The following is a 15,304-nucleotide window of genomic DNA, read 5'->3' as shown; positions in this document are numbered from 1 at the left end:
GCAATTTACTGAAGTTATATAGATTTCAACTTTGATTGGTGCAAAAGAAGTTTACGAAAAATCACCTTTTGATAATTGTAAAAATTCCAGCTTCACTAGAGAAAATGTTCGATGTACTTTCTTGTGAGCTCAATGGGTACGCAGCCTTGTAGGAAAAGGCTCATCTCTGACTGCAGTATCGGATCCAGTGAGCACCTGATGACAAGTGAAACCCACCTGCGGAAATCTACTCTCATTGTGAGAGAGCATGCTGGACCCACCACATGCATTATTCATGCATTCCGCAATATCTTATTGACCTCTGTGAAGGACACTTGGACAGGCATTCGTTTTGAAAAAAATGGCCAATTGCAGCCTCCTAATTGGACGTATGCAAAATGCAGCCGTGGCTTTCAACTCTCACACCGCACACATCCCTGGGAGTGATATGCATGCGCCGAGGAGCCCGGTGATACCGATGATACCTTCCTGCCGCTGATACCCCCCCCCCACCCCGATGTTGTCTTGGTGATCATCGCTCACTCGAGCGTGTGTTGCATTAACCGCCACTTATTAGTACCGTGAAAAACCTTTCCAATTAGCGTGAGAGCACTGAAATGTAGCATTTTGTGCAGCTAAAGATTGTTCACGCTCCCTTTCTTGCTGTTGCTAATGGAGACCATTTAGTGTGCACACAACCTGGTGGAAGCAGCAGATACAAAGTAGGTGCTCCCTCCTGAACACTTGATCCGAGACTAATCACAGACCATGGACTCATCCGAGTCCCATTTATCCAGTCGAATGCCCACTACGTCCCTGAAACATGCATCCTCACAAAAACACCACCGTGTAGAACAGCGGTCGGGAGTGCATGCGCGAGCGTGACACTTTTAAATAGAAAGCGTAGAGTGCACTGATTGGATGAATGAGAGAAAAGATATCGTTTTCTCAGAAAATGTAATGTTAGACAAGCTGAGTAATTGATATACAAATTGTCATTTTGTGGATGAGGAATTCCAGTCAGTTATGTTCCCCTCCGCTAAATAAGAAATCTACGTACGTGACAAAAATTCCTATTAACCTCTCATTGACTTCATAGCAGTTTTTTTCAGATTTTACATCCCCAGCAATTAGACTGATGTCATTGTTGCTTAATTTGTGTCTCCAGCCGCCTGGACGGAGTTGTGTTCGACTGTGGCTGCGACATCCGCTGGATCCAGCTGTGGCAGCAGAGAGGGGAGGCCGGGCTGCACACGCAGCAGCTGTACTGCAGGAACGGAGCCTCCAAGATACGACTGCACAACATGTACATCCACAACTGCGGTGAGTGGAGGGAGAGGGAGGGGAGGTGCAAGCGAGGGAAGGGGTGAGGAGGAGGAGGGGGGGGGGGGGGGTGAAAGAGAGGATGGCTGGCTGAGGGAGCCAGTAAAAGGCGGAGGAAGGAAGGAAGGAAGGAAGGGGTTAAAGGTGAACCGGAGGAAAGAGACGAGGAGTGGGGAGACTGGAGGAGGTGTGACAGAGTTCAGAGGGTGAATCTGATGTGAGGAGCTGTGCGTCGATTCTGACAGAAGCTTTAGACTCTGCAGTATTATCTGCTGGTGGTGACTCATCTCTGTGACATCTACTATGCGTGGGTGTGTGTGTGTGTCTCCTTGTGCCTTCGTGCTCATTTTGTAACATTAATGAAAAGTGATTTATTTGTTTTGTGTGCAAATACAGAACCAGTCAAATGTTTGGACATATTTTATTTCGTTTAATTCAATGAGAAAATGAAACATCTGAGCGGTACTTTATATAGACACAGGCATTGGCAGGTGTTGTTAGGGATTTAGGTAGAAAAGCACGACTAGTGGTAAAATAATAGTGTTTGTGGGTGTGTGTGTTATTAGATATTGTACTAATTTCTGTATTATGAGCAAAACATATTGTGTAACTTATAAGTCATTCGATACTGTACACATGATGTCCATACTGTTCATCCTGGGGGAGGATTTCTTCTTCTTCCTTCCTTGTTTTATCCCCATAAAAGGGGTTTTGATGGAGTTTTTCTTCTTCGTCAGGTCTGAGTTTGGTAACAAATGATGTTGATGAAAATACATATTATTAGATTATTAGAGGATGATATAGAGAATGCCATATTATGTTTACCTGAAGAAGCTTTAGGTGTAATTATTGATGTGATATTGATGAGGTTAGGGTCTGGTTAGGTGAGCGGGGGATTCCAGGTTGGCTCACACAGCGTGGGCGTGGACGAACGGCGAATGTGACCAAACTGGGCGGAGCTACTGTGGCCGTGCAGCCAATCGCTTATGGCATTAAAATAATGGAAACATCTCGCCAAATGCAAAGACGCAGAGCTGAGTGGAGCAAATCCTTGGAAACGCATACTTTTAAGTTGGATCAGACAGGGAAAGGAAGATCCTCTATTTCGTAAACTATGACACTATGCACACGGTCATTCACTTTGTAACTGTACTCGCTCCTGTTAGTTAATAAATCCTTTTTGATTTTTAAACTCAAGCCAGGCTGAGCCTTGTTCAGGAGAGTTCGACCCCCACACTGCGTATTAATATGAGCATGTGTGTGTGTTTCCAGATTTACCAGAGATCAGTGTGAGCCACAGCAGCGTGTTGGTGATGGAGGGCGACAACGTGACGGTGAGCTGCAATGGTTCTGGATCACCGCTTCCTGAGGTCGACTGGACCGTCGCCGGCCTGAACTCCATAAACACGCACCTGGTCAGCCAACACACACACACACACACACACACACACACACGTGAATGTTCAGTAATGTTTTCTTTGCAACTTTACACAGTCCCAATACAGTGACAGCAAGCATCTGCTAGTCCATGTCGATGCGTTTTTGGGCATCACACTTTAGCACTGAATTGCTTCCCTAGGCTGCTCCTAGTGGGAATGAATGTTTCGATGGGTCCCGATGCCACCAGTGTATGAATGGGTGAATAATGACAACCGGTGTTAAAGTGCTTTGAGTAGACAGAAGACTAGAAAAGTGCTATACAAGCACAGTCTATTCACCATTCACAGAACTGCAGATCATTTGTTTGCATTGACATGAGACGCAGCAGGCACTCGGGCAACAGACTCCACATTCCCATTATTCATGCATTCAGTTATAGTAAGTAAATCCAATAACATTAGAGTGATGAAGTTTACACTGTTGGTGAGGTTCTTGCAAATACTATAATTACGACAATAAGAATGGAGATGAGCAGCTAGGAGACTAGAATCCCTCACACACGGTCGGTAACCGTCTCTCCTTTCTGTCTGTCTCTCCTCATCGTTCCCCAGTCCAATGTGTACTGGCCCAACGTCCACTCCATCAACCTGACGCTGTTCAACATCAGCCGAGATGACAACAACTTCCAGCTGACCTGCATCGCTGAGAACGTGGTGGGGATGACCAACTCCTCCATCCAGCTGAACGTACAATGTGAGTAGGGTTTTATTCTGTGATTCAATCCAGGGAAACTCTGGTTCTGTACTGCAGACGTAACACAATGGAGAGTAAAACACACCTTTCATTTGTACACTCGAGGTTCTCTTTATAGATTACCTGCTCGTGATTTTCCTACCTCATTGCTGAAATTAATATATTATTAAAGGACCCTCAAGGCGTTAAATTATTTCATAGAAATGAACAAAATTGTTTTTCAGAATTTATACTATACGCTGTGTCAAGTAAAGGTAGGTTTTTTAACATAAAATACATGCTTAATACATGATACATAATATTAACTTTTTGGACTAATAATAGTTTTACGGTTTTATATATTTAGGGTGTCACATTGTATTTGCGGAAGTAAGAATTGCTTAACAAACATTGGTAGAGTTGACTTTGGCTTATTTTAGGTCCATAGCCATGCTAGCATCTCTGTGTGGCTGTTTTGAGTTGTGTTTGTTACAGCGGTGCTGTGAGCTGAAGGCTTGAACATTTTATAATATGCTTACCAGCGACATCATGAATAGTAAGTTGATTGATTGAGTTTAAAAGACACTACACTTTTGACTGATCATAAAGGGAAAAGACACCACTGGTTTTTAGTTAAACTGGACAAAACCTGCCAAGTCAAGTGAAAGAAAGATCTAGAATAGAGAAGGTGTAGTGAGAACTGTCGAGTTCCTTTTGCATAAGATTGGCAGTCTTTCTTGGCAGTTTTGATTTAATCCTGTATTAAATAAGACTCGCCGTCTGAGAGAATAATGTACAACACAGAGAGACAACCTCTGCTTAAACAAGCACAACAGCCAAGTTATGCAGGGGGAATATAGAATTGCAATTAGGTGTTGTAGTTACAATCTGAAAGGAATTTATATAACCAATTAGCAAGAACATGCCCTCCAGGCCACATAACTCAGCCTTGATCGTTTCAGAAAGATGAACTAAACATGAAAGATGCCCTCAGCAATGATAAAACACAAATGTTATAACCATCATGATGTTCCTCTTATATCCAGACCATGAATTACACTATATATGTCAGCTATTAGATAACTTCACCCTGCGTATCGGCCCGGGGCAGAATCGGGACAGACTGTATTCAAAGGCAGTATTTATTAAAGGTGTCTGACATTTTTCTTTTTTGTAGCGAGCCCGCTGTCATAGCGCTAGTCTATTGTGGCTGTTTGCAATGCATCACGCTACAGGACAGGGGAGATTTGTCACCAATTCAAACACTCCGTGCCGAAGCAGAGCGGCTGAGAGCCGTGCTGGAATGACAGATTTTGCAGACATCTATTCCTCGGGGCTCCACACGGACACTGTATGGATGTACATCTCCAGGCATTCTTTTTTTCTTTCCTTTTTTGTTGACAGTCTCTGCTGGTGCTGCAAATTAACTTATTAATGTTTCACCGCATGCTCTGATGGTAATTACATTTCCTTCCCTGCACAGCCTATTGTCTCTGGAAATGTCATAAAATAGCTTAAACTGCCGCTCTGATTAGGGAGTAATCTGATTGACAGGGAAATTACCAGCCGTCAAGTGACATTCTCTGCATTCAAAGATGATTTTTTTTTTCGGGCAGGGGGGAGAAACTGTGATTAACGACAATGCAAAAGCTGCCAGTCATTGTTCTGCATGGACCAATAGCAGCTCTACAGCATTGTGTACTCACACAACCTGCCAAGTTCTTCCTTTAGTCCTCTATAGGATTATCTCTCTTTTAACAATAAGGAATCAACACCTGTTCAGTTTCCATGTCTTATCCCTGAGTGGCTCTATAGGCGTCCATAGGCATTACGTCTTATAATAAACGATATTCAGATTGAATCCCTCAAGACACGAGTACCTCTGTGCTGCTCCTTACCGGTGTAAACCTCCACCGCTGTGCGGTACAACACAGTGAAAAGAAAACTGCGGTCATGATATCCTGTTCAGCTGGAGCGTTGCATTTGTTGCTGCTAGATAGCTTCGCGCAACTAGCTTTCACGTTCGCTGTGTTCACGGATCAAAAGCATGTCGTTATCAACACCTGTCATCTGTGTGAGCGCCACCAGGGCAGCATGTTGTTACGGGCCGCTGTTGAGCGCCGTAATGGCTTTTATTGTATTGACTGAGACCGGGGTCACAGCCACACTGAGAGGAAAATAGATCGGCCCCTAACTGTCCATCAACAGAAGAATTTCCTCTTTTTTCTCTCTCTCTCTGTCTCTCTCTCTCTCTCTCTCTCTCTCTGTGTGTGTCTCTCTCTCTCTCTGCCGTTATGCTGCACAGTTATGTGCTGCCCTCACTGCATGCCCATCTTTCTCCCTCCTCCCTCCACATTTTTTCTCCTTCTTTCTCAAGTGCTCCAAATCACAGCTTTGCACACACACACACACACACACACACACACACACACACACACACACACACACTCTTGCCTTAGCCAATTGAATGACTTTATTGTCACTATTGTCTAGCAGGAACAATATCGCCAAAGCAGTTTAGGAAATGACAGCTTTCAAATGCCGATGAAAGCGTTATTCATCTTTTTACTGGGTAATTATTTGGTTTGAAAACATGAGCTATCCAATGGGACACGCCATTCAATAACCAGGGCTGCAATTGAAAAGTCACTTTTATTAATAATTTAATTGACAATCAATCATTTTTAAATGAGTCAATCACTGTCTATCACTGTATTCATGAAAACCCTGTGCTTATTGTTTACCATTAGGGAGGTGATTGTGCTCTAAAAGAAGTAGTTTGTGTGACAATTGTCCGGCCACATTAAAAAAAAAGTACCAGCTCCCCACCCTGGAACGGACAAACCTCCTGGGCTGGATTCATAACTGGTCAAAATGGGCCCAAAATGCCCAAACACAGGGGCGTGGCCACGTGGTGGCCAGGGGGGGCCACGGCCACCATTGGTCAGAGAATGGCCACCCTGCCGCCCCCCCAACCTCACGGCACGGCAAAAAAATAAGTAAATACAAAAAACCCCTTCTGAACAGTAACGGTATAAAGCTGAAATAAATGCATTAGTATTGTTTTCATCACTGTTTTTTTTGTCACTTATGCTACAAGCCCCATATTCGCCTCATGTTGGGCCACGCCCCCATCAACATTCAGCGCTTCAATGGAGACTAGCAGCTAACCACTGGAATCCAGTGACAATCAAGTGCCACCCCAGATAAAAGACTGGCCAGAGCTGCCCCCCACCCCAGAAATACTGTCCTGGCGACGCCCCTGCCCAAACAGCATCATGTTCAATGGGGGGTCGATGGGTGACCGTATACTAACTGTCTACGTGCATGTCTACAGCACGAGATATCGCTTCGTTTATCACATGGATTGGCATTAAACTTTATACATACATTCACCATATGCTCAACGAAGGATCTAATGGCGGACGGCCTTTCGTTCACCGCCACCGACATCACAAAGTTTTCACTTATTCAGCAAAATATTGCACCATCTGCCAGATGAGCTGGTGCCAAATTTTTGACCCGCATAGAAAACTTGTGCCAAAGTAGCACTGATGGGATGTCCAGGGAAACAAAGAAGCTGCTATATAATCAGCGTTGTTGAGTCCATTGTTCTCGCAGTAGTGGGCACTTGGTGGCGTGCTGGGTACATACACAGTGGGCAAAGGGTCATAGGTTATGGGGGGGGGGCTGTGGGGGCCCTGCGGTCTCTAAACATGTCGATTTGGCCTCACAGGTTCCCCATTGGGTGCTTGTAATCATCAAATATTTGGTGTTTTGAATTAATACATTACAAATATCACCCTAATTTCTTCATTTAAATTAGTATCTGAAATGTGGTACAGTTCCTTTGTGCAGTGATACTGCAGGTGGGGATTCATCGGCGATGCTGGAGGGTCGTCTGCATGAACACATCAAAAAATATCTAGCAACTGTAAATAGGTTTGCCAACACACGCCTATAGAAACAGCTTGCAGTGAAGCACAGCAAGAGTACAAAGCTATGGCATAATATAAGTGTGTGCGAGCAATGGAGTTGTGGGGTAATGTTGGTGGGAAGGGGGGGTGTCTGCTATGTTAGAACAGACACGTAGAGACTGCCAAGTACTTCCTTTTGATAATGTAGCTGCTAGAGTGACTCGTTGCAAAGACAAATCAATGTATAAATTGTGTATGTAATATATCTGATGGTATTTAAGTGATAAATTGCCTCACAGCTTGCTGCCATTGTGGCATCTGAGGTGTGTTGCTGCATGACATGGAAGAGAGGCTTTATGCGGCGTTGATTCCTCTGTCTGCCTCAGGCAAGCGCAGCCCCTCCAGTTGTTTGTTTCTCTCCACCGCTGTATCCTGCTGCAATATGTAACACGGTAAGAGGTTTATTGCCTCTCCCAGGCCAATGATCTGTAGCCTAAATGTCATAGTTCAGAGAACAAATCCAAACAACATTGTTTTATTTTGGGGGGTTCTTCGAAGATCAGCACGATGTTTTTGGTGCTCCGTCAATTCAAGTCATATACAAATGAATCAGACTTGAGGGCTTTCAAGGAATAGCTCATTCTGAAGTATCTTTTTGTCTAAATCTGTGACCTAAAGTCATGGCTTGTTTTTCTTCCTCACTGCAGTTCCTCCGATCATCCTGAGACTGGCTGAGCCCGAGCAGCGACACGATACCTGCATTGAGTTCACGGTTAGAGGCTACCCGCATCCCAAGCTGCGCTGGTTCTACAAGCAAAAGGAGATCCTCCAGAACAACTACATCCGGACCGAGATGGACTTCTATCAGGACTACCTGGAGGGCTGCCTGACCTTCCAGAACCCAACGCACATCAACAACGGCAACTACACCCTCGAGGCCAGCAACCCTTTAGGAACGGTCGCCAAGACGGTGTACGGTCACTTCCTCGTGGCGCCGGATATGGAAGGTGAGTGGATCATTCCCGCGAGGCAGCCACTCTTCCCGCTGTTGGCTGATGAGCTACGCACCGGTGGCATCTGCCAGCAGCAATTTCCTCATAATCACAATTGAGAGTGTACTCGTGCAAGGGGTTATTAATACATTTGTATGGCCTACTCATGGATTGGATTTAGAATAAAAGCACAGGAGCAACAAAGAAATTCTGCCAAGTAACTCTTCCTCCGACAGCGAGAAATGGCCCACTTTTCGGAAATGGACGTTACCATTTAGAACAAGTATTTTACTGGTTGAATGTCTTGTTTGGACTACCTGTACGAATGAACTACAGGAACTACTGGGAGATTTTAGTTGTTATTAAAATGTCCCTGGGTAGGCTGTAGGTCTGTGGAGCTGGATCCCAGCCAGGGTTCATGCACAGTTCAGTCAGGTACATCGTTCGCCTGCAGTTCTCTGTTCACAGTGAAGGGGAATGAAGCCACAGAGCGGCAAGTTTCCTCCCCATGGTCAATATTCCAAGGTTAATACCGCGTGTCAATTTATTGACACAGTGTGACTTTCTCTGTCTTTTCTTTTGCAGACATAGTGGAAATTGGTGAGTGTTTGTACTTTCACATTTAACCCTGCAGTTTATTTGGTTTTCTTTGTTTTACTACTTGTTTGTCTGGCATCAATATGCACACACAGACACAAACACACACAGAAACACCTCAATTAATGTCGAATCGTCACGGTTAAGCTAGTATCTGTGGGTGAATTTGTTGAGTTTGTGTTGCATTTAATAAAAACCTGTTAAGCACTGGAATCATACACCTCCACGAAGGCTTTACTAGCAGCATCCATGCAGCACGATATGCCCATTGACGCTCGCACAAGGGCATCTCAAGTTGTTGAGTCATTCGGCTCCCATGCTTGGATCGCCCCCGACTGCCAAAAGATTTAAACTGCTTGCAGGTTGTTTGAGGTCTTTAAAGCGCAGCAGAAGCCACTCAGTGGCGTGTGGTTCTGTGTCTTTTTTTTTTTGGTGGGGGAGAGATGATGCTCCAGTGGGCTCCACGTGCCCTCACAGTGAGGTGACCCGTGCTGCCACAGTCCACTACTGCTGGTTGGTATGCAACGCATCTACCCGAGCAGCTGGGCTGTGATGTCTTGCTCAACCGTTTGCTGAGCGAACTCACAGTTGCGACCTGTTGATGGTAAATTTACCAGCCTGCTTTTTCATAATGGCGGTAAACCAATACATTGCATGTCACATGGCAATAAACCCTGGCAATGCTCTATTATATAGACTCTACTGGGGTTACATATCACACAAAAATCCATGTTGTCAGGCTTGAAGTAATGCTTTTGTACGCGGTAAGAGAGGGCACGGACAAGTCAGTGTCCTGCAGCTACGGGATCAACCATGTGAATGTATCATGACATCAGTTACGTCATGAGTGGAGAGAGTCTCTTCACTGAAAGAAGAACAAAGAACGGCACCAATGTCTTTTCTCAATGTTTTCACTCTTCTTCTGACTGACTTTGGAAAAACGTCTGATTGATTAATGGTTTATCCGATCACCTGCAAAGGAAAGGGCATCCACACATAGCAGGCAACCGGTCCAATTTGGCTGCAGAAACCGACAACGAGACAAGGGACACACATGGACACTGGGACGGTGAGGTGATTGGACACAAGTGTGCCTCAATGAGTTGGTTCGCGATCAACAAACACAGGATCTTCAACCAGGGGTCTGGTCTTTGAGACAGGAGTTATTTTGAAGCAACAGTGCTGTGAAGTCCAACTATGATCACCTTCCCGAACCCAAGTGGTTTTACTTGAATCGGCAATGTTAACCCAGTGCTTACTAAGACTGAGTCACCGGGTGCGTTCAAGTCTCAGCATGTGACGAGCTGGATTGAGCAATTCAAAATCCCCCAAACACGAAAAAGAGAACAACAAAGCCACTAACAGTTACTTAAATTCTGAAACGGTAGGGTGCAGGACCACTCGAAATATTGCAGGATGAAATGGTGCTTGAACCTAGAAGCAATGCTGGGTATTGGAGTAGATAATAGTAGCACTCACCGCAGCCCCGTTACCACTGCTTGGAGAATTTTAGGGTCAGGCTTAGTATGAAGTAGCATTCGCGTGGTGGAAAACCCAGCCATCGGTTATTCTCTTTAGAGGGACTTGCATCAGCAACTCAACGAGCGTTTCGATTCCTCCCCATCCCCTAACAAAGCAGCCACGGTGTAAACGAGCTGGTTGCCTGTGAAGCGGCCGGCGCAGCCGTGTAGCGATGCTTTGGAGAGCTCTCGCACGGCATCGTGAATCTCCCGTCTGTGATGTGTGGTTTGGCCTCAGGCTGTTGTGGCTGATGACAGCTTAGACCACGCGGGCCGGTCTGATCTCTGACCCTTCTCCCGTCTCCACGTGAAGGGCCATTCTTTCTAATCAGCCATGGATTATGAAGCGGCGTAGGCTGGCGTCGGAAAAAAACGGATGTGCGCAGACGAGCTGCATTGGGGCAAGCCGGGACTTCAAAGGGCCACACACACACACATGCACACATGCACACGCACACACAGCGAGGCAGGTGAGGGAGAGACGTTTGGGCGATAGGAGTGAGAAACATTAAAGCAGCGGTGTGTGAGGGAGCTCAGCAGTAGAGCAGACAGTGACAGGCCGGCTGATAGTGGTGCTGCTGAGGAGAGAGGAGTGCGAGGGGAGGAGATGAAGGCTGGCGAGGAGGGATGTAAAGATGGTGGTTAGGGCACTCGCTCACACACTCTGACGCAGAGCAATGCACTTTACTGTTATGGGTGCGTCTGAGCCAGTGGCAGCCAGTCTACCATGCGGCCATTAATTTGCCCACAATTACTCTCTGATGTCCTGGCTGGAGGCCTGGGACTGGAGTTTCTCTGACACCGGTTCATTTTGTTTCGGTCTCTGTCCTCGTCTCCAGACGCTTCCCAGAACTCTTCCGTTTGCCAAAACTCTCGTTTGTAGAATTGCGCCAGGTAGCATTTCCAAATCTTCAGGATCAATATGAGACACTAATACAAAGTCTTTGGAATGAGTCCAGCAGGATCAAGTTTAGTCGGGAAATGTGTGCTAGACTTTACGTTTGCGTGGTGTATTTGTTAGCTAATTTAATTGGACTTAATTTAACCTTTGTTACTCCTTTATTCATAACTTCCTTTCCGTTTTTATGCTCGTTTATTTGTGTATACTGTCTTTGTGTACAAGCATGAGCATGCAGTGGTGCAAAACAACAATGTCAAAAATCACAATGTCTTTTCTGTTTGCCTCACATGAGGCTTTAGAGGGTCTGACTAAAACTGTGTATGAAATGTCAGGCTTTGATAGGTGCCTTCTACGAAATAGATACACAGAACAGAAATGCCACGACCACTTTCTCTGCCGCCGATATGATGTGAAATGACCCATTTTGTCAGTTACCAATTGTTTTTTGTTGGATTTTTGTTACTGCAGCTGGTATGCAAGGCTCAAGACTTACTGTATATAAACCCCGAAACATTTGAAATCTTTTATTTTCAGTTTTTTTATGGTGGTTTAACGTATATTACTGCATTTATATTTGAATATTTCATTTGATAAAATAATTATATGGTTCTTCTAACTATGTATTGCTCTGCAAACACAACCTGTAATTAACCATCATCCAATACCCATTTTAACAGAACGGAACCTCAACTTAATCACAATGTAACTCAATTAAATCTCTTGACAATAGCTGCTGGCTCAGCTGTATAACAGCTAGCTGCTACGTCAATTCACCGCCTAATATGCATTCAATAATTTTGTGGGAAAGTGCTCTAATTTTCATGTCTTGAATGAGGCAAACACAAAATAATACTTTCATCTGCAAAAGAGAGCTATTAAAACATTTATAGAACCGTTTTAACTTCTAACTATCCTAAAAATATGTAGTGAATAATAGACGTTAGAGGGCAAAGCAGGTTGTCTCATTCTGACCCGTTCTGCTTTCCTATAAGTATCTTATTTATTGTGATGTAGGTGCATCAACACTTTCCTACAGTGGATGTTGCACAGAAACCACTTCTGACCCCAGTGCATTCACTGCGCATGCTGCCATAACAAATCGCACAAACGTGGGGAACTGAGTTCACTGTGCATTGTTTTCTGAGTGTGTGCCAGTAAACCGCAGCCATTAAAAGGTTCATTCTCAGCCACTGACGCCTGTTCGGCGTGTTTCTGTGTTTCAGTTACTTCCACACCGTCAGATGGTGATGTGGGCCGACCAGATGAAGACACTTTTGGGGTGAGTTTCTCCCTAATGATGTTGATGAAACAGCTGCTAAAGACGTTGCCCCTGGACTCTGCAGAGCGGCTCCTTGTCTGAACACAAATCGTGACTGCTTTTGTCAGAGGACCCTCCGAGGGGGATTTGTTCTGTGTGTTTACATGCAGCGCTGCGCCTCACAGTCCACAACACAAAAAACAATGTCAAAGTGTTTTTTTCAGCGCTGTATGTTTAGACCATAATGATGATGTATTCTGTGGAGTTTTTCTTTTTAAATCAGCACGGGTGAGTTATTCCTCCGTTGTCCGGTAGCAAAGGGGGAACAATGTCACCGCCAATGGCTGCTTCCTCCTGTAAACTACTTGGCTGGATGGATTAGGAGCTGAAGCTTACGCAGTTTTAAAGGAAATTCCATACACTTTTGCTTATGTTATTTTGGTGTGGAAGGGTATTTTCTACACCCACCCATGCTCACCGCTTCCATGCCATAGATTGTGACTCGTAGCAGTAAAAGCAAGTTAATCTAATTCCATTAATGATTGTTCATTGTGGATTAATTTACTATTTGATTAGAAAACCGTTTTTTTTACCATCACCAAGACGTTAAATATGAGGAAATAAAATCCTTTTGGTGATGATGCACTGAAAAAAGTATGTTTATCAGTTATTGACGGGCATTTCTCACGTGTATGACTTTTGATCAGAGTAATTTGTTGTAATAATGACAACTTTAAGGTAGCTGCTGCATCTCCATATTCAAACTGCTCTAAGAGTTTGAAATTCTACCAACTGGAATCGCAGCCAACTATAGACTTTTTCATCTGGTGGATTTAACTGATTTACCCTGTTCAAGGTGATGAGAAATCTGGACCGGATTACAGTCTGACGCAGCGTTTTTTTCCTTCCTCCCAGGTTTCCATCGCCGTGGGTTTGGCGGGCTTTGCTTGCGTCCTCCTCCTCGTCATTTTTGTTCTCATCAACAAATACGGCCGGCGCTCCAAATTCGGTATGAAAGGTAAGTCTCCACAAGTAGACAGGCAGGCAGATTGCTCTGTTTCTTCGGCCTTTCTGCCAGTTGCATCATTGTGCAGGAAACCCGTTCCTCCGGCTAATCGCCTCACTTCAAAACCTCAACGCATCAGAAACTGTACGTATACAGCAACCAGTCTGTACTTTTACTGCACTTTAGCCACATCCCCAGGACTGGTTTTGAAAAAAAAAGAACTTGGATGGGACTATGAATTGCCGATTGTTGCAGGAGTTTTGTCGAGCTGCATGCAAGCGCCCATCCTCATACCCACATACAGACAGCTGGACCATTTCCAAAAGACAGCTCGCATGTGAACGGACCCTTGCGCTGTACATACGCCTCACGCGTTCAACCTGTCTGCTCCGCAGAGCGATCGAAGAAGGAATCCTGGATTAACTAGCGGACCCAGCAGTGTCGATCACGCTGAGGAATGCATGGGGATTAACATGGCTTTTTTTGTGCACGCTGAGCTTTCATTTTGTGTCAGCTCCGGGTTTTGCTAGTTTCTCCGGCGTTTGACGCAATGATCTAAGAGCGGGTAGAGCGGAGAGGGGGGAGCGCGGGGGGGGGGACGTGACCTCAGGTCCTGTGGTTCAGTCTCAAGTGTTTGCTCGCAGGTCTACAGCTCTTATCAGTCGGCAGGCCGAGTGGCGTCGTTTGCCCGTGCGCAAATGGGAGTGAGTTTGTGGGTCACCCATGCAACACACACCCCTGTGCATGGATTCCAGTTTATGACCCTGTCCGTACAAGTTTCTTCTGGTTCTGTTTACATCCACTCACTGCTCCTTCCTGTCGACTCATAGCGTCACTTTTATCCCTCTTCATTCCAACGGCACGCCGCCGTGACCTCAACGCCTCAAACCATGCGCGTTCAAGCATTGTGTAAAGTAACCTCAGCTGCTGCTGCTGCTGCTGCTGCCACCCCGTAATTACCTACTTTACAGGATTAAAGTTTGTTACGTACCTCGGCAAATAACTCTCCGCTGTAATTATTTAGGCGTTGGCAATTATTGCATTGGCCCTAAAGCTGGCTCTAATCAAGGATGAGCCCTAAACAGTAGTTAATGGGCTTCACAGACGTGTTTGTAATGTCATAACAAGTCACATTAATATAAGCTTTGGTGACATACTGGTTTGACGATGATATCCACCTATAACCATGTGAAAGCCATGGAGAACTTAACCAACATGAAGCCGCATTGCAGTGCTGCCTTATTTTTACACTTGCCTTTGGCTGAATGGAGGCGCTGCCACGCTGTCACGTTCCCGACATCGTATAAAAAGTAGCGTGTTTTTAATGCTCAGCATTTTTAGATTTTCTCCAAAAGGTGTGCTTGCACTGCGGTCCAAACTGGAGCGATGAGGAGCGGAATTTATCTCCTTGATTGCAACGTCCAAACGTCCTGCAGTGCTTTGGACACCGCAGGGCAAAAATTGCATTGGCAATCTCGCCGAGCGCAATGCGGCGCAAACAACACTAGCTACTTTGTACAGTTTTTTTTTGGGATTGCCTTCTTTGCCCTGGGGCACCTCAACATTTTCTGTATATTTTTTTAACTGGTCACATTCTTTCCCAAGAATTTGTTCTCAGCTGCCTTGAAGGTAACGACTATTTTGTATGAATTGCTGTGATGGTGCTCCACATTTTAAAGTAAGATCAGGGTTTTGTGCA

At 45.1% G+C, this 15,304-nt stretch overlaps 1 protein-coding gene across 8 annotated transcripts in view; it reads left to right on the top strand.

Moving 5' to 3' along the window:
- Positions 1 to 15,304, top strand: part of ntrk3b (neurotrophic tyrosine kinase, receptor, type 3b) — a 126,233-nt gene that overhangs the window by 56,211 nt on the left and 54,718 nt on the right. For 4 of the 8 annotated variants that reach the window (XM_040204342.2, XM_078084878.1, XM_040204334.2 and 1 more), the window contains exons 5-11: positions 1,148 to 1,302; positions 2,575 to 2,717; positions 3,294 to 3,435; positions 8,039 to 8,338; positions 8,909 to 8,923; positions 12,565 to 12,620; positions 13,515 to 13,617. In XM_040204342.2, coding sequence (XP_040060276.1) covers positions 1,148 to 1,302; positions 2,575 to 2,717; positions 3,294 to 3,435; positions 8,039 to 8,338; positions 8,909 to 8,923; positions 12,565 to 12,620; positions 13,515 to 13,617 — 914 coding nt within the window. The remainder of the gene's footprint in view (positions 1 to 1,147; positions 1,303 to 2,574; positions 2,718 to 3,293; positions 3,436 to 8,038; positions 8,339 to 8,908; positions 8,924 to 12,564; positions 12,621 to 13,514; positions 13,618 to 15,304) is intronic. The other 4 variants (XM_078084879.1, XM_078084881.1, XM_078084880.1 and 1 more) reach the window with 1 other exon arrangement.

The sequence above is a fragment of the Gasterosteus aculeatus genome, chromosome 12 (assembly GCF_964276395.1).
Source record: "Gasterosteus aculeatus chromosome 12, fGasAcu3.hap1.1, whole genome shotgun sequence".
NCBI classification, from domain to species: Eukaryota; Metazoa; Chordata; class Actinopteri; order Perciformes; family Gasterosteidae; genus Gasterosteus; species Gasterosteus aculeatus.
This window is presented reverse-complemented; position numbering and strand designations above follow the sequence as displayed.